Source organism: Dermacentor andersoni, chromosome 6, assembly GCF_023375885.2.
Source record: "Dermacentor andersoni chromosome 6, qqDerAnde1_hic_scaffold, whole genome shotgun sequence".
NCBI classification, from domain to species: domain Eukaryota; kingdom Metazoa; phylum Arthropoda; class Arachnida; order Ixodida; family Ixodidae; genus Dermacentor; species Dermacentor andersoni.
In genome coordinates, this window is record NC_092819.1 from 147,569,046 (window position 1) to 147,594,086 (window position 25,041).

At 46.0% G+C, this 25,041-nt stretch overlaps 1 protein-coding gene and 2 long non-coding RNA genes across 3 annotated transcripts in view; 1 reads left to right on the forward strand and 2 right to left on the reverse strand.

The window, feature by feature from the left end:
* The window catches only part of LOC126523645 (ornithine decarboxylase-like), a 34,337-nt gene extending 15,595 nt beyond the window's left edge, over window positions 1-18,742 (reverse strand). The window contains exons 1-5 of the mRNA XM_050172246.2: window positions 18,463-18,742; window positions 15,021-15,120; window positions 11,890-12,113; window positions 7,526-7,686; window positions 6,619-6,784 (exon numbers count right to left, since the gene is read on the reverse strand). Of these exons, the coding sequence (XP_050028203.1) occupies window positions 6,619-6,784; window positions 7,526-7,686; window positions 11,890-12,113; window positions 15,021-15,120; window positions 18,463-18,624 (813 nt within the window). The 5' untranslated portion in view covers window positions 18,625-18,742. The remainder of the gene's footprint in view (window positions 1-6,618; window positions 6,785-7,525; window positions 7,687-11,889; window positions 12,114-15,020; window positions 15,121-18,462) is intronic.
* LOC129382768 (uncharacterized) lies at window positions 3,773-6,194 on the reverse strand. The gene is made up of 3 exons (XR_008610824.1): window positions 5,379-6,194; window positions 4,304-4,505; window positions 3,773-4,073 (listed from the first exon to the last, which is right to left on the reverse strand). It is a non-coding gene; the product is annotated as an uncharacterized lncRNA (long non-coding RNA).
* A 2,773-nt stretch (window positions 18,743-21,515) lies between the features above and the next one.
* The window catches only part of LOC129382677 (uncharacterized), an 8,265-nt gene continuing 4,739 nt past the window's right edge, over window positions 21,516-25,041 (forward strand). The window contains exons 1-3 of the long non-coding RNA XR_011895019.1: window positions 21,516-21,660; window positions 22,813-22,915; window positions 24,691-24,797. This is a non-coding gene — a long non-coding RNA (uncharacterized lncRNA). The remainder of the gene's footprint in view (window positions 21,661-22,812; window positions 22,916-24,690; window positions 24,798-25,041) is intronic.

Consider the following 25,041-nt stretch of genomic DNA (forward strand, 5'->3'; position numbering starts at 1 on the left):
TAGTAACGCTGATAGTGTTGTCATAATTCGATAAGATAAAGCGGGAGGCACGATTTTGAGTAGCTTCTAAAGTGTCAATCAAGTGCTTTTGATGTGGATTCCAAATTGTAGACGCGTATTCTAATTTGGTAGGGATGAAAATTTCATATGCTAGTTTACGAATCGACAGAGGAGACAAGGATAGGGATCTTTTAATATAGTTAAGGGATCTTGAGGCATCGGCTGTTATTTGTTGAATGTGGTTCGACCAATTTAGTTTGTTAGTGATGATAACGCCAAGGTAGCGGTAACTGTCGACCTCAGATAAATCCACAGAGCCCAAAGAGTATAGAAATTTGGATGTAGAGCGTTTACGTGATACATGCATTAACTTGCATTTGGAGACATTTAGTTCCATCATCCAGCGTGAGCACCACTTGTCAATAGAATTTAGGTCATTTTGCAGAATGGATTGGTCAGTGTTAGTAGTGACACGACGGTAAATAACACAGTCATCGGCGAATAGACGTATTATGGATGATATGTCTGTTGGGAGGTCGTTAATGTATATTAGAAAAAGGACTGGGCCGAGGACGGATGCCTGTGGTACACCGGATATTACTTTGGTGGTATCTGAACAGCGACCGCCAACACAGGTGAACTGGAGGCGATCTGTCAGGAAGCAAATGATCCATGATAGGATTAGTGGGTCGAGGTGAAGGCATGAAAGTTTGGACACTAGTCGGTGATGAGGGACGCGATCGAAAGCATTTGAAAAATTTAAGTAAATTACGTCAGTCTGAAATGAAGAATCTAAGTTTAAGTGGAAATCTGTGGTGAATTCAAAATGTTGTGTTTCGCATGATAAGCCTGGACAAAAGCCATGTTGTTTGCTAAAAAAAAAAGAATTTCTGTCGAGGTGGGACGCTATTTGGGAATATATGACGTGTTCTAAAAGTTTACAGGCAATACATGTAAGTGAGATCGGGCGATAGTTGGATGGGTCGGAGCGCTTACCAGATTTAAAAACGGGGGTTACTTTGCTTAGTTTCCAGTCTTTGGGAATAGTACCCTCGCTTATAGACTAGGTAAAAATTATTTGTAATATCTGGCTAGAAATGACGTTAGTGCCTTTTAGTATCTTCACCGGTATGTAGCTAGGTCCGGGGGAGCTGGATATTTTAAGTTTATTGATTAGGCTTGCGATACCTTCAGCAGTTACATCAATGGGAGGCATTTCAGTGCCGCAAAATCTTGGTAAAACAGGAATGTTGGTGGCAGATTCACAAGTGAAGACGGAAGAGAAGTATGAATTGAAGACGTCAGAACGCTTTTCAACTGGAACATGGGACCCATTAGGATTAGTTATGGTAATGTTATGCGACTGATTTCTACTTGGTGCGAGTATTTTCCAAAAATTTTTCGGGTTTACACGGATGATATTGAGAACATCCTGGTGATAAAATTTTTTCTTAGAAAGCTTCAGAAGGCTTTTGTACTCGCGCAGGCAGGTGAAATACTTCTTCCATTTCGGGGCAGAACCACATTTTTTTGCCACTTTGAAAAGGCGCTTTTTCTTCTGTGCTAGTTTTTTTAGTTGGTTTGTGTACCAAGGCTTTCCAATGACACCACGAATGCACACAAGGAGTACGTGATTATTTATTAAGCTGAGTAGCTTATGCTTGTACAACAGCCAGTTTGCATCAACAGACCTTCTGAAGGCAGTTTCCTTGAGGTATTCAAAAAAAAATATTCAGTTCACTGTTAATTATGGAAAAGTCAGCTTTTTTCTAGTCCAGAATTAGTTTTATTGAACGCTGTTTGACTGGAACTGGGATTTCCAAATTGAAAAGGACAATACTGTGATCGCTCAGCCCATTGACACATGCTATAGACTGAATGTATTCGGGTTGAGAAGTGAGGACCAGGTCAAGGGTGTTTGAGCCACGTGTAGGTAAATTTACTGTTTGTGTAAGGTTGAAGGTTAAGGCTAAATCAAGGAAATCTTTTGACTGGCGGGATGGTGCTGTTAGATTGTCCCAGTTTATATCCGGAAAGTTAAAATCACCACAAATTTAGCCCGCCGGAATTGAGAGGATGCATCTAAAATGACAGTGTTAAGTTCGTCGATAAAGGAAGGGTCACAATCGGGTGGGCGATAACATGATATGAGAATGCATGTGCATGTAGGCATGGATATGTGCACACAAAGAATTTCGTAAGTACAACTGTTCGGGAGCTGGTAACAAGGAATGCTGTTTTTCGTGAAGACAAAAACGCCACCACCCCTTCCTTCCCTCCTATCGCGTCTGTAAACAGTGTAGGGAGAATCTGCATGCAGTAGCTCAGTGCTATCTATGTCAGCGGTTAACCAAGACTCAGTGAAAATGGCCATGTCTGTGTTATTGTCGTCGAGAAGGGCTTCAATGGTATCTTTTTTTGACATGTAACTGCGAACATTAGCCAGTATAACAGAAAGTATGTGATTGCGTGATGTTTCAACAGGGTTTAGTAGCGGCTGGGAGGGAAAGGAGAGTGCTGGGCAAGCCTGAAGTGATGGCTAGGATTTAACTTGTAAAACTGAGTCTGATTGCACGTCATAAGAAAACTGCCTATCATTCATCTGAAGTTTATCGAAGAGTATCTTGAAAGTGGAGGCGTTGTTTTGTTTCGCAGAGGCGTACAACTTTTTCCTTGCAAGCTGGACGCGCGATGAAAAATCTTCCCGGATAGAAATTGGCGTACCTTTAAGCTTTGGCCCGGCAGACAGAATGCTACACTTATCTTTGTACCGCGCAAGTTTTACTATAATTGGTCGGTGTTTACCGGCCTGGAAACGGCCAAGCCTGCGTGCGCGTTCTATGTCATTTTTGGTTATGGAAATTAGAAGTTTATCTGCACACAGTGAAATAACGCGAGACTCTGATTGCTCCCAAGTTTCATAATGCGCATCCTCAACAGCGCAAAAAAGTAGTTTGCCCGGCGAAGGCGGTTTTCAGAGTCATCGCATTTCTGTACGAGGTCGTTTATTTGGGAAGTGAGTTTAATTATTCCAGTATTGTCACTAGATGCAGGTATCGAGTGACTTAATTTATGAGCGTCTACAATTTTCTCAAGGGCGTCGACACGGGTGGATAGACGGCCGACCTGGTTTTCAATGGTGGCCTGTGTAGCACGAATTAGAGCGAGCTCAGACAGAACGGTGTTCTGAGAGGTTTCTAAACGGGATAGGGTGCTAGCAATGGATTCAAGGGATACCGGAGTGGGAATGTCATTAACAGGACCGGGGTTAAGCTCAATGTCCCCAGAAAGGGCTAGTAAAAGGAAAGTGAGGTGAGCATTCACACATAATGAACATAGCAAGTGGCACAAAACTTTCCGATTGGCATCAAATGTGTCAGAGGGGCACGACACCGCAATAAACATTCGGTCACTAGAACGTACACATCTTGCAGTCGGCGTCATGACCATGCTCGGTGCGGTGGCGTGCCCCAAGTGGTCCCAAGACGGAGGCTGCTTAAGTAGAAGTAGCGAGTCGCCCGCGCCGGAAGTTGCTCGCTGTGGCCAGGCGGAAAGCACGGTTTGGGTTAGAAGTGGCCGGCTTGAGGCTGAAATGGTTTCTTGGTCCGAAGGCAGGGGAAGTTGGCAGGCGATGTCATTCCAGTTGGGAGTAAAAGATGAGGAAGGGTAGGTTCTACCAAGAAAGGCAGCCGAGGTGATTGACGATAGCAGCAGCGCCTGCGCATACAAAGTCGGCGCCATGACCATGCTCGGTGCGGTGGCGTGCTCCCTATAATTTCTTTTTGGCACTTGATCTGCATCGAAGGGCCAATTTTTCTCATCAGGCTGCAATCATAATTTCCAAAATGCAACGCTGGCTCATCAGGCACAACTAGCCTCTGTACAGCCTGAGCCAATATCTCCAGGGCAGTTTATCTTTCAGCAACAGCTGTTCGGCCGGGCCGAAGTCGTTTTGCAGGTGGTGGGCGAGACATCCCGCCACTGTAGTCCGGCGCAAAGTTATCTATGCTGCTTTGCTCACCAAGCAACAGTGCTTCATCAGCCTCGGGTGTGCTTGAACTTGAGTCTGCAGGCTGTAATATAGGCAAAGAGTGTAAAGGTTATCTGCTGAATAGAAAAGCAAAGCATATAGCCCCTTATTCGGTTGAAAAAGAAGGGGTGCAGCTCGGTGTTTATTTTTGAGTTATGCATTATTGCCTGTATTTAAAGTGTTCATGCTGTACTTACGTTTGTCCATGGCTTTGTGTCGTCCCCTCCGTCACTGCAACACATGCAAGTAAATAGATAAATGAGTGAAGCTTACGGTGTCGTCGTCTCCCACACACGCTTCCGTGGCGTGACGGTGCGTCGGGAGTTGCACGGCGCCCGAGAACTTCATGCATCTAAATAATTTCCATTTGGTGTTGTACCATCTTCTTGGGCTTGTCCGCTCTTGCGGTCCTCCATTTTCTTTTTCTCTTTGCGGCACGTCCGCCGCTTGTTGGCGAAAGCTGTTTTCAGCATTTCTGCAATCAAAATAAAACTATAGCACACACCACGTGGATTTTCTCAGACTTTTTTGCAAAACTCCGTAAGTCAGCTTTCTTGCATAGAAAAAACTACTTTAAAATGGCGGCCCGTCGTTGGGGCAGAAGCTCCCATTTGGGGGCAGAAGCTCCCAGAAGGAAACTTCCATTTCAAGACTCAAGTCGTCCACACGCCCGGCCATTAGCATTGCTTCACCATTTCAACGCGGGGAGGGGGAACGGCTGCTGTGAAGCGAGGGCTTGACAGAGCCCTTCTTAATGCCATAATCGTGACAGCAATACGACGCGGAGGCGTGCAGGAAATGAGTGCGGTATTATTCTGACAATCGACAACTCTAGCGCAGGGCCCAATTTCTGCCCCCACGCTGGTTTAGCCACCACGGTGAAGGGTTTTCTTTTTTCTTTTTTGCAGAGGAGCTGACTTGCCGAGTTTTACAAAGGGTCCGTAGCATGCTTAAGCAGTAGCAACTAGCTCCGCAACGTGTTTTGTTAAGCAAAGATCTTTCACGTGAACAATGCAACGCCGGTCGTGATTTTAGCTTTACAAAAGCGCAATTCTTAAATGACACAAGATGAAGCGTATTATATGTTTTCATTCCTGGAATAAAGTGGACACTAACCCCCGTGTTCAGAAATGCATCTTAACTTGAGGCCCGCGCTTGATCTAGTGACGCCTGTGGTGAACGTACAAAGAAAACGCTTTGAGCGTATTGTGCGCGTACGCATCTAAAGCGTCATTTATATCAAGTAAAGCATGGGCTTCAAGTCCAGAGGCATTTCTAAATACGGCGGTAAGCATGCTATAAACAGACTAAATACGTGCAAAGTTCTCTAAACAAATTGCTTACGTACCCACGTTGTATGGCTACAGTGCCTAGAAGGCACTATAGTGTGGCCATGCTCTGGATGCCTCTGCGACATCTGCTTGCAAGTATTTGGCCACAATCCCTTTTTCGGGCATCGGTGGTAATCGTCCCCGTTGCTGTCCGACAACGTCGGGAACTGTTTCACTAAGGCTAAGAAGTAAAACGTTGCGTCGTCCGACCACGTTGACATGGTGACACACACGACCCCTTCTGCTGCGTCGTTTCGCCCGCAGTATGATGACGGTGGTGATTAGACTGCCGAAAAGGCCAGTGCGGTGTAGTTGCCAGCGTTTGTGTGTGCGAATGCGCTAAAAAGTCCCTGGGCCTCCGCCAGAAAAAATTCCCAGGCTTTTCTCGCGCGGGCCGGGCCGCCGCCTTTGCGCGGACCTCGTAGACCGGAAGCTAGACCCCACGTGACGCCTGGTCCGCGGGCCAAAACAGGGATGTGGTCCGTCGTCTGGATACATCTTTAGGAGTGTCCCTCATGAACACTTATTCAACACCCATTGCAGTGGCTCACGGTGCTAAGTGAGATATCCGCTGCCAGCGAGGAGAACATCGCCGAATCGTTCGTTCCGTGATTCGGCCTACAGAGGAAATTACTTTCCAACGTGTTGAGACTTGGAATTACTGGACGATCGTTCCCTGCAGACGCCACACCATGCCCATCGCTCGTCGGTCCGCAAGGCAACACAGGCAACTTCTTTTTGTTCCGTTTCTACTTTTTGAAGACTACTATCCCATGCCTGTGACAGCCTGCGCTACCCGGGCGCGTGCAAGTATTCACCGCTTCTTTTTTCCCTCTCTCTCTCATATTTTAAATCCCCCCTTTCCCTCCCTCAGCCTATAGGATAGCGAGACATATGTCTTTCAGATTATTATCCCTACCGTCTCTTCCTTTCGCCGTGCCGTTTCCATGCCAACATGTTTATACGCCTGTGTGAGTGGTATTGCTGCGCGATTCAAGTTATTTCTGGGTAATTACGCATTCCTTCACCCACTGCTTCTTGTCACAGTGTGCACTGAATTATTTCAGATGACTGAATGATAGATATATCTATGGCTGTAACTTTAAGGCCGCATTAGCGCAGATGTTACCTGGTAAAAACTCGCAGCTGGGGCATTACTGCAGCGGCATTAGTCGTCTCCGCGTGTCGGGCAGTTTCCTTTTCGTTTCTCATTCTCCGGCTAAGAGGACGGGCCGTGTGCACACTGGCCACGCTTACCTCCAAGAAAAGTGGCGGGCATCCTTTCTCTCTCGGATATCCGCCGCCGATGTCCAGCAAGGTAATGTCGAAACCGATGTCTCGGCCAGCGTCGAAAGTCCGCCTTGCGGCTGCAATAGCTGTTGCAAAAGCGCTGGCATCCTCGTTACCTCCTCCGACGTGGAAGCTGCCATTAAATATACACAGAAGTGCCTTGTTAAAAATGAGACGTACGACTACCTGAACTTCTGATTATTTATTTGCTTATTTATTTCCGTATTCACTTATTTATTTATTTATTCACTTATTTATTTATTTATTTATTTATTTATTTATTTATTTATTTATTTATTTATTTCGCAGTGGTACGTCATTCGGCAGCAGGGGTGGCACAGCGAGCGCACGTCTGATTGCAACTCTGCTCTTTCGCAGTAACGAGCAACACGTGAGCAAGCCGTCAGTGTGGCTATCTGAAAAGAGAGGTACGATTCATCGGTTTATCGTTGTAACCATTGCAGTGTATGTTTTGACCATACCTTGCACACGTGTACGGTTCATCGACATGCACCATTGAATGTTCTTTTTTGCTGACTCGTTTGTTTCCGCTTGTACGGTACATATTTAATGATGCGTGCGAAAATAAAATCTATAATTGATAGTAGCGCAGTCTCTGTGTGTCTTTCTTTCTACGTCGCCGGTCAGCCGCGCTTACACGCTCTATCACGGCTTCGTATTTCGTCGTTGTTCGGGCTGTGCGCGTCATGTACCACTACTAACTTTCCAAGCTGTCAATTTATCTATCAATAAGGAATACCGGCTTCCTCCCTGTCTCCTTGAAGACGTTACTGTGCACCGTACGAATATTGCTGCCGTAAACTTCGCCTGCAGCCTAAATGCAGGTCTCCGATGATGACGCTCTCATTCTTACCACACGCCCACGACGGTCAGGTCGAGGCTCTTGGCCAGGTGGAGCAGTTCGACAGCCTCGCCCTCGGAACATCCGAACTTGTCTCCCAAGCGGAACCAAGCTTTCTTGTTCTGAACCTTCAGTCTCAACACCAGGCGCGCGCGTGGATAGTGCCCTTTTATCTGTGGCCGGAAAACAAAGACATATGAAAGCAACACGACGACGACGACACTACTAACACCAAGCTGCACAAATCGCAAGCCTAAGTTATTGGATAATTTCAGTGTAGATATGAACTATCGCAGGTGTCGCAGTGCTAAAACGAGCACAGCGCGGTAGACGTGGACACAGATAGACTCACAAGGCGCTGACTTCCAAAGATATATATATATATATATATATATATATATATATATATATATATATATATATATATATATAATATGTGTGTGTGTGTGTATGTATGTATGTATGTATGTATGTATGTATGTATGTATGTATGTATGTATGTATGTATGGTGATGCATCAATTAAAACCCACCTGTATATTTATTTGCGTATTCAAAGTTCAACGTCCTTTTTTATTTTTCTAAGTTTGCGTATGCCATGGATCTTCCAAATATTACTGCTACTCTTCTGTTTCTTTTTCTGTATAGCCACCATATTGACTGCTTTACTTTCATTCACGGACATTTTAGCATATTGCTATGTGCATAACATGTACCCACATTGTCAGCTTTGATACGCCATTTATCATGATCTGTTGTGTTCTTTTCTACCTATTTAATCATAGTTTTGTTGCTTGCATGCAATACGGTGCGTACGCCACGCATCGAAATCTTATTTTTGACATCTTTTATCGGGCGGGCTAATGTAAACAATTGAAAAGGTGTTATAGCAGTCGTTTCTTAAGGGGAAATTTACTTTCTCATTCGCCATTTTTTATTAAATATTAAATGTTAAAAAAATCACCGCCCAAGGACGACGTACATATGGCTACCCAGCGAAGCTGAAACGTGCGGTACCGGTATTTATGACTGGGTTAATCCCGATGGTTCATTAAACGACGGCTTGGTAGGCTGTCGGATCCTCGGTACGCAGTTGCTGTTTGTGCTCGGCTGCACAAGTCTACTCTTCTGCCCGAGCTGCAGCATCGGCAGGGCGTTCAACCGGTTCTGCTCGCGGCGTTGCTGACCGAAAGCTGCCTGCTCCTCGGGACTACATATGACGCGTGGCCTACCCATTTCGGAGCCGGAGAGAAACTGCTTCGCGCACATTCGCCTGCGAAGGAGAGCAACGACGTCACCACTGGCGCAGCCAATAGCGCGCCTCTTCCTAGTTTTTTTTTGTGCATGCGCGTGGTTAGGCCGGAGGAGTTTTTGGCGTACAGGCAACAGACGGGCGGACGGACGAATCGGCTAGCCATATACAGCTTCGCTATATAAAGCGTCGCGAAGCAGCCGATCAACATTCAAACAAGCGGAGAGAAAGAGATAACTTTTTTTATGCTGCACGAAGAGGGGAAGATCGCCGTGGTGGGTAGACCCTTCAATCCAGGGCTCCAGCTGCGGTGGCAGCCCTTTCGGCTCTGGTCATCAGCTTTCGCTAATCCTCGAATTCCAAGCTGGTCAGCACCATTTCCTACACAAGACTAACTTAAACACAATACAACATGGAAACTTGCGGCGATCAACAGCAGTCGAACAAGAAACGTCTCAGAATGTAGTCAGCGCTTAGTCAGGTGGCTTGTCTCGGGGGCTTGTACCTTTGTCTAGGCGTTGGCTACAGCCTGAGACGTTTCTTGCTCGGCCACTGTTGTTTTCTTGAAGATGCGTCATAGTAGTTTGAATGCTCTAGTGGTGAGGGCGACGTCGTAGTCAAACACGGTGCGATTCGGAGAAATGACTCCTTACTTGTTCTGGTAATAAGCGTGACGTCAAGAACGAACCAAAGAAATATAGTAGAAAACCTCAAGGGATTTGCTGTAGTTTCCAGTTAAGGAGGCAAAAGGAACTTTGGCAGTGTGGAAGAATCAATAAAGCGAATATCCGAATGCAAACTGTATTTCTCAGATGTGAACGCGACACTGGGTCTTTGCTATTTTATTGCAATTAGGCTGTGTTAGAAACGCTTCGCCTCTTAAACTTGGCACGCACGCAGTAAGACGCAAAATTGGTAAGGTTAGCAGTGCTTTTCTACCATTACGGCTACTAGACAGTCTGGCGTTGCAAGCAACCAACTGCCATATATGTAAACACACACACACAAGTAATAACCTGCGGATGTGGACCACTTCAGTTTTTACAGGAACTGCACATTGTGCATCTGACACACGATTCACAAGTCAAAGACTATTGGCAAGAGCCCAACTCAAATTTTACTCGAACAAACGGAGGCATCTCTTATCAGAGAAAAGTAGTGATTGCACTAGCGACATGTCGATTAAGTCTTACCCTCATACTTACCCTCTAGAGCACTGGTTTTGGCAAGTATACATAAGTTGTGTCAAACGTTCGTGTTGCTATGCCACATTGAGCGCGATTCAGCGAAAGGGACGCGCTCCTGCCTGCTCAGGCCTCGCGAACTACATTGAATGTAGCACGAACTTATTCAACTAGTTTGCGTAAGTGTGCATTTTGTGCTCAGATTTGCCTGTGTTCCGACTGCAACGTTCCCGAGGAAGTGTGACATATGTTATAAGACTGTCACCCGTAGTTGCGTTGTTTGACAGACAAAGTGAAGGCCGCACTGAACTATGTCCTGAAATTCGAGGTTGGGGTTGGGGGACATTCTCCGCCCGTGGCGAAGCGCCGTCTGCATGTTGCGGGCCCGACGGCGCTTCTAGTATTTAACAGAGGTGCACATGTCACTGGCACTGTGTGAATAGGTTGACATACCCTTATGAAAATGACTGTTGAAATGTTGTTGGCATATTGTTGACGAATTGTTGACTCAATAGCCTTTCAACAATACCTCAATAATTATTGACACCACAGAGCAGTAATTCAACAATAAAGTTGTTGGGTAGTTCACAACAAAAAAGTCGTTGACTAAATTCTGTTCATATATTGTTGACTCGTATTGAGTATTGTTGAGCCACTGTTGAGTAATTTTCAACAATAAAATCGTTGACTCAATTCTGTTGACATGTTGTTGAATAGTATTGAGTATTATTGAGCCATTGTTGAGTAATTTCCAACAATAAAGTCGTTGACTAAATTCAGTTGACATATTGTTGAATATTATTGAGTATTATTGAGCCATTGTTGAGTAGTTTCCAACAAAAAAGTCGTTGACTAAATTTTGTTGATATATTGTTGAATTATATTTAGTATTATTGATCTATTGAGTGTTCACAACAATAAAGTCGTTGACTAAATGCTGTTAACTTATTGTTGAATAACATTGAGTCTTGAGCGATATTGAGTTTCGAAGTATATAAAACACGCACATGTGTATGTGTGCGTCTTTTGCACATATATATTGTTTTACAGAGCACTTGATCACCATTGCATATATACAGGGTGTTGTTTCACGTTACTTGAACCATATACACGTACCGAGTGGGCAGGGGAACATATATATGACCCCCAGCTGCCCACCATGCATGTAGATAGGCCTATAGTTCAAATTACGTGACGGCCCCTCCCCCACTTCAGAGAGCGGGGGAGCTAGGGGATCAAGCCCCATTCACGTTACCTGCCGGCGCCATGGATGTACATCGACAGGAACTGACATGGATGTACATGACAGGATGACAGGAACTGACCATGGATGTACATCGACAGGAACTGACATGCAAACACGCACTATAGTGCGTGTTTGCATGTCAGTTCCTGTCGAAATGCTCCTTATGCATTCCAATAACTCCGTTTGTTTTCCGTGCGCTTTTTACGGAAATTTTGTTATAGGAATCTCATACCGATTCCGCAAGAATTATGCGGAAACATGTTGAATTATTTGAATGGCATACGGTACGTTTCAATAGGACGTACGTTGGTGCAGGTGGCGTTGGTATATCCCTCTAATCGTTGTATCATATTTTTACACCGACACCTGGAGTACCACGTAAGATCGTCAGCTACATATCCATCATTTTATTGGGGTCACGATCTCTCAATTCTGGCATACGTAAGTTACGTGCTTCTTGCAGAACGTTGCCATATATGGTGATTTTCTTTATGCTTCAAGGACGTTGTAATCGAGATCTAGCAGTGTACAAAGGTCAAGATGACAATATGCAACGCCTGAAGGTTGTTCAAAGTAGTGTTAAGGGACATCTTGTTCATACATCGCTTCCATAAAGATTGAACCGCCAAATTGGCGGGGCAGTTTCGACAGGAGCGCCGCAGTCACTCCAGTAATTTTCTTTGTACCGTATTTACCTTGTAAAGTTCATCGGCGCTGTCGAAGGTCATAAGGTCGACTCCCAGCTTCCAGGCACGGTGTAGATAGCTGACGTGCTTCTGAGTGTGAGCGTAGATGATACGTGACGGGTCCACGCGAAGTGAGATGATGGCTTCGATTTCGGCGATACTGGCGCAGTCAAATCCCACATCAAGAGCAGCAAGGACTTCCAGCACGACAGGGTTATCGTTGCACTTGACGGCTGCATGTGTAGAGAGCGGCACATCAATTGCTCTTCCACGTAATGTTCCAGGTGAAAAAAAAAGAAAGGTAGAAGGCGATTCAGCCTCTGACTGACGCAGACCAAAGACAATGTCTTCCTGAGCGAGTTGTGGTTGAAAATGCGTCAGAATCACCGGACTTTACACTGGACCACCTTCGGGATCGGTTCACATTTCTCGACTGCACATACCCGCGGGAACGGCTTTAGACTACAGTACCTTCAGGATCGGCTAATATTTTTAGACTGCGCGTACAGGTGGGAATGGCTTTAGACTGGACCACCTTCGGGATCGGCCCACATTTCTTGACTGCAGATGCGCGCAGGAACGGCTGTAGATGCAGTACTTTCGGGATCGGCTGATATCTTTCGCCTGCGCATACCGGTGGGAAAGCCGATCCCGAAGGTACTGCTGCAGTCTACAGCCGTTCCTGCGGGCATGTGTACTCAAAAAATGTGGACCGACCCCGAAGGTGGTCCATTCTAAAGTCATTCCCACCGCTATGCGCAGTCTAAAAACTCCCACCGGTATGCACAGTCTAAAGATATGAGCCGATCCCGAAGATACTGCAGTCTACAGCCGTTTCTGCGGGTATGTGCAGTCAAGAAATGTCAGCCGATCGTGAAGGGGGTCCAGTCTAAAGTCATTCCCACTGGTATGCGCAGTCTAAAAATATGAGCCGATCCTGAAGGTACTGCAGTCTAAAGCCGTTCCTGCGGGTATGTGTAGTCAAGAAATGTGGGCCGACCCCGAAGGTGGTCCATTCTAAAGCCACTCCCACCGGTATGCGCAGTCTAAAAACGCCCACCGGTATGCGCAGTCTAACGATATGAGCCAATCCCGAAGGTACTGCAGTCTACAGCCGCTCCTGTTGGCATGTGTAGACAAGAAATGCTATCATATCATCATATCTTTAGACTGCGCGTACCGGTGGGAGTTTTTAGACTACGCATAGCGGTAGGAATGGCTTTATAATGGACCACCTTCGGGATCGGCTCATATCTTTAGCCTGCGCATACCGGTGGGACTGGCTTTAGACTGGACCAGCTTCGGGATCGGCCCACATTTCTTGAGTGCACATGCCCACGGGATCGCCATCTCCGGGATCGGCCCATAGAAGAGGTTACGAAAAAGTTCGGGACTACCACATTAAATGATGCGTAAAGGTAGTGTTGACTTCAGGTAAGGCTGTACGAGAAAGACACGTTACTTGGGCAAGTAATAAATGAATAATTAGAAGTAACTGAGCACAGAGGCAATTATAATCGAAGTTCCACGGAATGGTAAGTATCATGATGATCTGAAGACAAACTAGCAAATCTGTTCGAATCAAGTATGCTAGCGGGCGAATATGTTGCAAGATGAAACGTGTTCAATGTGGTGACCGTGCCTGAGTGACGACGCATGCAAAAAAGACAAAGAGAGAAACCACGTGACTTCATGCCTTTGCGAAACTAGCTTAGGCTTGTGGTTGTTTCACCACAGGGCTATTAAATTTAGTGCAACATACTCATGTATTTTGCATGCGCTGCCAACTGCATCTCGCTGTAACTTAGTACCCAACTTTTCCAAAGGTTAGTGCAGTTTGAAATTGAAATTGAATTTGAAATTGAAGTTTATTCAAAATAGGAAAGTACACAGGAAATGTTGTACAGGACATCTGGATCCCTAGCTCAAGGCTATAGTTGGGATCCACGCTAGTTATTAATTCACAATCTTAACATCAATACGAAGAAGTATAAGTAAGTCAGATATACATAAACATTCATTTGAAACACAAGGCAGGGTACGTGTATTAGCTACGAGAAACCCACAGAAAGGAATTTGTATTTAGTAAATTATACACTGCGAGTGAAAAAGGTAAACATTTGCACACCATCCAGATGAAAACTATGCAGATAATAGTAATGAGTAATAATGGGATTTCTCTGATAGTGAAAAACATTTTGCTTGTTTTACTTCTGTTGGTAAGCTGTTCCATAGGAGTGCTCCAGTGTTGCTTAACCTTCGCCTGCCATATACATTATGCATTTTTGGCAAGAGAAAATTTCCCTTAAGTGCGCTGCGTGTATTGCTTCTGGAATGTAAAAAATTTGATACACTCAAAGGACAGTTAGTGGTTATGCTGTTATGAGTATGCAATATAGTTTTAAGATTCAGTAATAAATTAAAAGGCAGTATATTTAAACTTTGAAACAGCGGCATTGATTTAGCATTGTTGAAATGTTGTTGTTAGCATTGTTGAAATGCCTGAAAGTTTTAGTTAACGAATGCAGGAAAGTCCTATGATTTTGTGCCTTTACTAGCTGTAGCCTTCCACTTATGGTTGTTTCACTACGGAGCTACTAAAATATTGCGACGCTCAAGTTTCTTTAATAAGTGGGGAGGGTGAAGCAAGGCCTGGAAACAGTAAGCCTTCGGCTGCTGCATTTCATTTGTGCACAAAGAATAGATTTAACTTGAAAATTATAAACTTGAAAAAATAAACTTGAAAAATTAGACATGGAAACAATAATGATAATAAAAAGGGAACCTTAGCATAATAACACATGATTACTAGCGTAAAAGGACAAGGATTAAAGAAAGGACACTGGACCGCACTAGCCGTGGTTCTTAGCCCGCGCAAGCACTAAAGCATAACATAGTGTAAAAAAAGACGGATCATCAACAAAGTACACAAATCGCAGCATAACTTCACTTTTATTATTTTGAGCACACGTCAGTATCCATAAATAAAGGTACTTAACTGAACTTGAAACTGTGCTGCAAATGCATATCCGTGTAGCATAAAAGGGAGCTTCCACTGTACTGACATAAAAGGTCAGTACAGTGGAACAAGCCCAAAGTTCTTATTTAAAGAAACGTAATGGAAAAGCCAGCGAACTCACCATAATATGGCTTCACTCGCGGGAAATGCTTCCGCAAAAGCTCGACCTTGTAGAACAGGTCATCGATGTCTACGACGAAAAATGGGTCTTCTATGCCGTCCTGCAAAAATAAAATCGACAATTGCAGCAATGCTCTGAATACTCGTGGCGGGTCATTTTAGGTTTTCTTCCTTTTCTTTACTGAGACATAACCCTGCGAGAATTCGCTACTGTTAATGTGAATTCGCACATAGGCAGCCAGGTTTTCCCACTGCAAGCGTTAGGTCACTCATCAAAATTGTGCCGTTCAAGACAAGCTATCACGCCACCTTGAATTCCTTGTTTTGGGTGCGCGAAAGCTAGTCACTTCTACAACGTCGTTAAGACAATTAATTTGCAGTTGTGTGTGTGTGTGTGTGTGTGTGTGTGTGTGTGTGTGTGTGTGTGTGTGTGTGTGTGTGTGTGTGTGTGTGTGTGTGTGTGTGTGTGTGTGTGTGTGTGTGTGTGTGTGTGTGTGTGTGGCCTCAGTAACGAAAAGCAAAGATTGTAGTGAAGTCTAATGAGAGCACCCTGGTGTCTGCGTCTTCTTGCCCTTCTCTGCTTCCCTACAAAGCTTTCCAAGTGAACCAGCCGCGATAGCTCAGTTGCTATGGCATTATGTGCCTAATCTCGAATCCGAGGATTCGAGTTCCGACCGCGGCTGCCGCATTCTGATGGGGTCGGAGTGCAAAAAAAAAAAAAGGAAACGCGGGTCGCTGAGACATATCCGCAAGCTACACAAGCCTGGGTGGTCTAATTAATCCGTAGTCCTCCACTACAGGGTCTCTCACAGCCGCGGGTCTGAATAACGCAGGAGCGACATAGGCGGGTGCGTCAAAATTCCTGGCTTTAACACGCCGCGTAGGGTGTGTGATGTCATCGTACATACGCTACAGCGCGGCCTGTAAAGAGCCGCACCAGTAAAATTACATCACTGTCAGGTGTCGGCACTAATATTGCTCTGCACTTTCAATATTTATTAGTGTGAGAAGATTTAATATAAAGGTCATGCACCGTGAAAGATGGTTCACGATATTTGTTAGTTGGCTGCCATTCTAATTCTGAGGAATAGTTTAGCGAAGAACGCGAGAGCTGGTTTGAGCAGCTTTTGCGGTTGAATAGTATAGCAATCTGCTTTGCGCATATACGGCATGCATAAAAAGAGTATACATATTTCTAAATATAGGCGGAGCCCGACGGCGAAGACAATTCGCATCGATTGTCCATATAGTTGCTATCGCAATAAAATGCTACGCTTCATGCATGCACAAGTAATGCATTTTCGTATTATATATCGTCTCGCATGGCTCAGTGCACGGAACTGCGACCGTTTGGATATTTGGGCTGTTTTCCGAAATTCGTGTGCACAGGTAGTACTAGTTGCATGCATCTCGGTGCGTTTCGCTTCATTTTGTTTTCCTGTTTAGACATTAGAAGGAGCAACAGGATCCATTTCGCAGCAGAGACTCGCTTGTTGTCCCAGGCGGGACAACAAAACAGGTCGTTGCACCTCGCGATTACTGTTACACACGTCAACGGCGCTTTATCTTAACAGCTGCGATAAGTGCAGACACAAGTCAAGCACAGGCACCAGTCCACAGTAGAGAACCTCGTTCCGCTTTCGTGGTTTTATCACATTGTTGCCGCCGTATAGCTGTATACCAAGACTGACCATTGTGGCTTATCGCGCTTGTGTTATCTTTGCAACTTCGGCACGTGTGCGAATGAAACTACGAAAACGGAGAGACAAATTGTATTGGTGCGATGGCGTGCAACTTCGTCGTGATTGTACGGCTGCTTCCCCGAAACAAGTCTGTTCAGCAAAGAAAAGAGAACCCTTTTTCACGGGAAATTACACAAAGTTATCCGGTCCTATATCACACGCCTAACCCGCAGCGTTGCAGCTGCGTGTGTGCGTGCACCCCAAGCTCGAATAAGAATTCATATCTTCGCATGCTGTTAACCCAAATATTATAGGCTTGTTGTACCAGTCGGAGGACGCTAAGACCCTCACTTGTCGTACCACTGTCGCTATCAGCCGCTATAGTGCTGCGGTGAAATGACACGGCTTTGCAAACCCAAAGAGCCGCTTTTACGATATATTTAAACGCCGAACTCGGTGCCGGCCCATAGCCAAAGTTTAGGAATTCTCGTACTGCCACGTTCGAGGGCCATACGTGTATCGCGATAAGCGTTATCGCAAATGCCCAATGGCGGCCCTCCGATTTTGTTTAATCCACTCGCTATAGGCTGTCTGTGACGCTGGTTTCAACTCCGAAAAGCCTTCAGGTCCCGTACTCACAAAAACTGCTGGCTCTCCCGTAATCGAAACCGGATGTAAGCATGAAACGGCAACCAGCAAAGGAGATTGGTTGGAGATGGTACTAGCCACAATCTTAAAATGGGTGTAGTGCATGTTCGCAATGGCACACCCCACCAGATCGCACCGCCCCACGCTATACTGAGCACTGGTATATATGAACGCTGCCCACCTAGAAGATGAAAACCGGATGAAGGTGGCACGACAGGCAGGGAAAGACGCCAGGGAGAACGAGCGCACTGCCCAGCTAGAAGAAAAGCCCCTGAATGAGGCGACGCAAAACCTGCGTCGCGTAACTCAGGGACCGCTGGCGTTCAAAAGAGCACAGGCAACCTTGTCCCAGCGCCAAAAGATTAGAATAAAGTGTATGGTGCTGTTTATCTCCTTTTTGAACGTCGCTATTGGAAATGACAAATAAAACTTCAGCGTACTAGAAGTTACAACTTGGATGTTGTGAACATTAGGATGACCTCGGAAGCAATATTTTTTGTTACTTGTTTGGGCAGGAGCTAGCGTATGTAATGCGGTCCTGTACAAGGGGATGGGGGCCAGAGACCGCATTTCCTTAAGTTTTGTCTGGTTGCCCGAATGATCTCGTTTTGTTCTTGCAACTTGCGCGTATGTTCTCGTTTGAGTGCCTCAATAATGGCTCTGGGTTTTGGGTCAAGGTAACCTGAAGGTCACCGACAACGGGAGCTAAAAGCATTTTATGCCTAAAAACGTCGCTAGAGTCGTTCGCGAGAGAAAATTCTAGCAATCATGATGCTGAATCGGCGAAGACGGGCAACGAGTGGCAAAAGAAAAAAAAGCGAACGATACGGTTCGTGAATACGGGCCCAGGCGTTTTCGCAAGGGAACCAGAATCCCAACGGAAAGATGGAAAAGCACCGTTAGAAAGTACCGTTTCGCGCATGCGCACCACTGTCCTGGCCGCACCGATGCCTCCTCTCGTAATGCAAGCTCCTCTCGTTACTGTTGCATGGCTTTAAAAAGAAGCGCATTTGAGTGAAAGTTAACGTCATATGTCCTAACTTCGGTTGGGTGGAACGAAACTAGTTAGCGAGTCTGACGTTTAAGTACCGACAAAACGCAGCGGTTGCTTACATTGGCGTTCTTGCTGATGATTTCCTTCGCAAACTCCCTCGGTGCGAGGCTTCTGAGGCGGATGGCGTGTTCATTCATGCCTTCTGGTCTTGTGTAGTTACAGTTGCAGTAGCGTTGCTGGACGTTTGGCGACCAGTGGTGCCTGCACTGGAACTTAAACATACAACCCTTCCCACGACTCTCGAGGGCGCGAACGTATCTTTGTTGACTTTGAAAGCGTCAGTGGAGCCCTGGCGCTTTCAAACGGCAAAGGCCCAACTCTTTATCCATAAAGGCCGCGAATGCGCTGACATCAGATGCAGCAGCCAACTGGGAAGGAGCCTTGTCAGCGAGTCTTTATTGGCCGCGAGATTAAGCAGAGTCGTCACCTGGCGGATACTAACTGAACTACGCACAGTGTTGTGTGCACGTCACGTCTTCTGTTAACTGCTACGCGTTTACATGTGCGCGTACGTCGTGCGTATATTTTAAAGTATGTTTGTTCCTTTGTTGTAGATTGTTGGTAAAGGCCGGTCATTTCTTTGACGATGTGTTTGGGCTTGCGTTGTAGTCTTTGCGATGTAATAAAATCATAGACTGCACGTGTCGAGCGCGCGATGTGTGATCGTCGCGGCGTACGTTGGTCATAATCAGTTGAACTTTATTTGCCACATTGTCTTTCGAACTTATCACAAAATAGATTTGGTGCCGTTTTACAAATGAAATGGCCGCTGCGAGACTTGAATGCAGCGCTTTAGCGATTACTTGTCGCGATACATTGATCATTCCACAATTTTTGGGATACCACGAAACGTGAACGATGGGGCATTAAAATCACTCCGCAGCAGGAGAAAAGAATCCTAATAACTTATATCGCAGGATACACATGATCCCAAGGTTATACTTGCATGATTGTCGCTTAGTAGTTTCGCGACCACCCCCTTAGTTGTACCGGAGGTGTGCCCTTATTACATGGATAGTCCCACTACGCAGAAGTTATTGAAGTGGACAGACCGATGGCATTCCCTTCTCTTACTCTTCTATAGATGCGTACGCCGATATATAGCAGCTACAGATGTGGGCGCCATTCGCGCGTCGCCCATCGCGTAACATCTTGGCAAAAGAGACAAAGATAAAAAAATATGGTACAAGGTCACTCGCTTGCAGAAGCATTTTGCTCAGAAATAATAGTTGCCTTTTGCACAATCGACGCGAGCTGACGCCGACGCATTCAAATAGGAGACGCTTTAACGTGTAGCTTCGCGGCAGCGCAAAGTTTGTCTCGAAGTGTGGCTTCACCGCAGCACGTGCTGAGCTGCCGTGAAACCACTGTTAGGGCAAAGTTTTCTGCCATCAGCTTCGCTCAAGAGATGGGGTTCAAGAGCGTGCTCTAGTAGGTAATTATTGTAGGAAAGTCTGTGATTTCGTTCATGTGGCTTGAGAGCAAGTATCAGTTTAAGAAGCGGAGTTCAGCCAACTATTATAGTTTCGCCTAGTGATGTTTCGACAGCCCCCCCCCCCCCCCCCCCCGATATCGTGTATCATAAGATGCACGATACATTCTCTCATGCATCGGAAATACAGATACTGATACACGTCTCGCCAGATGTATCAGGATACAGATACAAGATACCCAAAGAGTATCTAAGATAGTATCTAAGATACATATATCTTCGATACCGCCCAGCACTGCGTAACGTGTCTCAGTTTAAATCATCCTAAGAATAATCGAGCAGCTTTGTCTTTTGCATACACAAAATGCCGAGTCTCTTTTGTATTGCCGCACCTGCGTTCACACGCCTAACCTAGTTTCAGTATCCTGTGGACTCGTCAACTGAGCTGCTATGGTATCCGGTGCCTTCCTTTCTGAAACACAATCAGTAATACACCTTATGATTTGTTTTGGTTATTAGGATTATATCTATTATGGAGAAGCCGCATGATCGACAGACATGCCAAGCCACCGCACTCGACAAGGTCTGTCTCTTTGAGAACAGGATGCTCAGATGCGTATACAATGTGGTTGGAGCCTTTGATCCCGTTCCTGAGTGGATTTCGCATCTGCACGCTTGTGGTTGTTTGCCCGACTTTAAGGCGAAAGTCATAAATCTATATTTGTCAAGGTCCCGTTGTGAAGTACAGAAAATCGGTGCGCTCGTGCCACAGCTCTCACGTTCGTCGTCGGCTTCTTCCACATTGCTGCCACATCGATGCGGCCAACCAAGCCAAAAAAGGCACAGTTAATTATTATATAGTTAATAAATGCACTGGCACCCACTACCAATGGTGGGAGTCAAACCCTCGACCTTTGGTGTTAATAAGGGCGAAGTTTATTAAGGCACAGTTAATTAAGGTAGCTTTAAATAAGGCACTCAAAGGCACAATCTTTTGTGTGAGAAAACAAGTAATAATAGTAATTATAAGTAACAACGCATTCGAATGAGAACTTCAGGTAATTTAATGGGTATCCCTTGAGCGCTCAGGCTTTCACCTTTATCCTTTTGACGTATGCTAAAGTGACTATCAATTTTTGAACTTTCATTGTACTGGGTAGCATGTGCACATTTGCTTTTCATATGTGTCTAAAAGTAATCTAACTAATTTTCGCATGGAACTACTCATAATACCATGCAATAAAAAAAAGCAGCTACCAAGGTGTAGTGGTTGGAGTATCTAGCTTGCGACCATGAGGACGTGAGTTCAAATCCTGCTCTGGGGCACTTTTCCTTTTTTCTTGCACCTCAATAATTTTTTTAATCAGCGTATAAATGGCTAATTTCGATAATTGCGTTTTTCAGGAGCCTCGGAAACAATGACCGTTACTCCTTTGAGGAGCGTCGGAAAGGAGCAACTGTAAGTCATTGAAGGAGTAACCGCACGGGGAGTAACAGTTCATCCCCTTGCAGTTACTAAAAAAAAATTACTTACAGGCAAGTTATTCCCCAAAAGGATTAACCTCGACACCCTATTTCGTCCTTTTCTTCTTCAAGAGCGCGTGCTTAAAGGAAGAAGAACGAGAAGTTACCAGCACCAGCCCATGCGTGCACGCGCGCACGAGTCAAGAAGAACGAACGCGTTCCGCGGCAGACGTCTGCTCGAGAAATCCGACGGCTACCGCAAGAATCACCCGACGCACTGCACGAGGGGCGGCATCAGTACCTCGGAGAAGCACCCGCTACCAGCCGACCTGACGCTGTTCCTGGTTCTCCCCGACAAACCGTGAGTATCGAGCTTTTGCCCAGTCCATAATTTGCCGACAGCCCGACGCTGTAGCGCTGACATTTCCTTTATCCAGTTTCTGGAGTGAATACGCAGTTGTAGGCGTTTCGGAAGTGTGGTTTCCGAAGTGCGACGGGTCGTTTAGAAAACGATACCTCAGAATCCTTCCCCCCGCCCTCACATGACTTTTCTTTATTTCTATATCCGCGGCTTTTGCTAAGCCTTTCTATTCATTTGCAAACTCGAGCAATCTGCTCCATTCGTTTGGCGTGCCAGAAATAGCGTAGACATATTCGCCATTGTGCATTATTGCATTGTTTACTTTCTAAAGATAAAAGCGGAAGAAAAAAAATATTAAAAATACCACAACCTGTTTCAACACCCTCGCAGGCAATTTACATGCCGGTCATGTGATTTCGGTGCACGAGCGTCTACTTCAGTCGCGTGCGCTCAAAATTATATCATACGACCTCGCAGACGCCAGACGCGTACCCAGGTGCGTAGGATTAGCCCCGTGTGGTTGGGCCTTCAAGAACACTTCATGTGGGCCTAGTTTGTCAGTTGGCCAGTTGGCCAAGAGTCAGTGAAATTCCGTTCGTCAGCTATGTGTAACTTTTCTTCGCCAATTGCTGCGATTACCGTGACTAAAACTTTGCCGACCACTGGCGCGTTTGTTTTGTTCCTTCTTTTTCCATCCATGACCGCATGCATCGCCTTCCCTTTCACGTATATTCCTTCACCTTCGTTTTTTTTTTTTTGCTATTTTGAGTCTCGAGATCACTTCTACTTGTTAACCATTCAATGTCTTCCATGCCTATATCTCCCAGCCGCATTCGGTTGAACGTGCACAGGAACTCATGCCATCGCTAGCGTAATGACGAATTAGTGTTTGAAATGTTTGAAATGTGTTAAAGGTGTGGGTAACTGGTCTCCAAAGGACGCAACCACTAATCATACGTACTTGAACCGTTTCGTTTTTCCGTCTCTGTCGATTCGAATTACCAGGACATCGCTGTATCCCGGAAACTTTATTCATGGCGTGTGGCTCCCATATTTGTTTGTTGTTCGTTTGTTCTTGCTTTTCTCTTCGCACTTTGAATGGGCAGTGACGTATTGTCACACCTCTTCTTGCTATTCCTTATCCTTTCACAGCTTCGGAGACCAGAGCCGAGCACCGGGCCGCCAAGATGGAGCAACAACGCTCGATGATGATGTCGCGCGCGATGTCGCAGCGCTCCGTCGTCATCCGGCCGGCGTAAGTCGCTCGGAGCCCTTCCAATTGTGCGTCGGTTCGAAGAGCAGGAAAAACTTGCTGTACAGAGCGACAATCTGAAGCCGCTGCAAACGATATATCGCGCGAGAAAACTCGCGCCAGCTGCGCATGGGGGAAGGCGGAGGGAAGCGCGACGCTTCTGCTGGTACACTGTGAAATGATCTACAACCTCAACAGTGAATAATGTTGTAAATCTGTATAAACCTCACACCCATACGCCCGAAAAGGGTTTAAGAGTGTGAGGTACAGACCGATTCAAACCCTTGTCCACTTTTGAGATCGTAAGTGATTTTGCATGCAGCGCTATAGTAGTGCCCTCACGCAGTTCCACACTTCGGAATCGCACGTCTTACAGTCGGACATTCGCTTAGGAAGGCGAAACGCATTCAAGCGCCTGACGAAGGTAGATCGGTAAGGTTAATTTTGTCTCGCACTGCGCCTGTAGACATTAGCGCATTGCAACAAGGAGGAGGGAAAAGACAACACGGTGGTGGCGTGGCCGGAACGCACCCTCCGGGAGCTGGTGACGGATGGTGCACCACGTCTGAACGGTGACTCGTAATATCGTACCTTGGTGCGTTGAGAAAAATTGGACGTTAATGTCACATTCCTGTGGACGCGGCTTGAGGAATAAAGCGAACATTTCGTTATGTGGCAGCCTTTATTGCGCAATGCTAATGCGTCGAAAAATATCTTAGCCTGCCAATTTAATTCGCTAAGAAGTGTCGCCCTATACGATGTGTGATTAGACAAGTGTTGCGCATAAGGCGTACTGCAGGGTTCGCAGAGGTTAAAAAAATGTTCTTTGCTACCTTTCGCGAGGTTGGAAACAACCGAAAGGTCACGAAAATGCGCGCTAGACTCCAGGCGAAGCACGGCAGGCAATTATATAGGTCAGCGACGGAGCTGATCATGGGGACATTGTGTGCCAACTGACAACAGTGATCAGGAAAGCGTCGCGTATGCCCCACATTCCATCACTTGCCCCAATTGAGCGGATAAATCTTGTATGCATTTTTTTTTACTTTGAAATCTTCATGAAATTTCTCACCGCTCAGCTTTGCGTAGATAATTTATACGTTGTGTGCTCGTTGGCAGAGTGGCGAAGGACGGCTTCGTATTTTGTTCCACGTTTGTCACAGTAACAATTAGGATTGATCCAATCGCAAAATGGTGTCGAGCCTCGCCTTCCACTGATAAAACCGACCAGCGGTCTGCGTTGAGCTGCGAGGTGCGGCACGATTCAGTTACTCGAGGAGGGAGGAGCACGGACGAATAAACGAACGTCTCTGCCTCCATGCGTTGGTTCAGAGCGGAGCCCCTTAATAAACGCCATAATTTAGCAAGTCACCCGTCGTGGTAACCCAGTGGCAAAGGTGTTGCGGTGCGGAGCTCCCCGGGTTCCAACCCGACTGCAGCGGTCGCATTCCGGAGGGGGCGGTACGCAAAGAAGAAAAAGGAGCTCGTGCACCGTATGTGAGATACACGTGAAAGAACGACAGGTCGTCAAAATTGATTCCGAGCCCCTCACTATACGACGTGCATCATAATGAACTTTTAACGCGTAAATCCCCAGGTTTCTTTATTTCAGTAAGTTGTATGAATATCGCATTGTCACGGGCGCGGTGACAACATCGCAAAGGGGCCATGTTGTGCTTGCGATGCCGTCGTCTTATTTGATATTCGTAGGCGCGCACTATTCGGGAGTTGTGACGCCGAACACGCGCACAAACGCATATCTCCGTGCGCAACCGCAGGACCCAGGAGACTGGCGGAATGATGCAGTACCTGCTGACTATCGTCTTCCTCATCTGCGCCTTCTGGGTCGTCATCGGCGCCCTCTACTTCATCTACGGCAAGCGGGGTGAGTCACTGCAGCATCTGCGCTGTTAGCCCTTGCTTTCTTCGTCGCGATGAAAGTGGTTTCGTCCTGCGCGACTTCTTTTAGCGCATCTGAAGCAATGTAGGATTTGCTTGTAGAATGCGAACGCGTATCTCAGCGCTTCAAGTTGAAACTCCAGAGCCATGTGTGTCTATTTTCTGGCGACCTTTCTTTGTCCTTAATGCGCTGTGATTTACTTAGCTTTAAGCGAGTGGGTTACCAAATA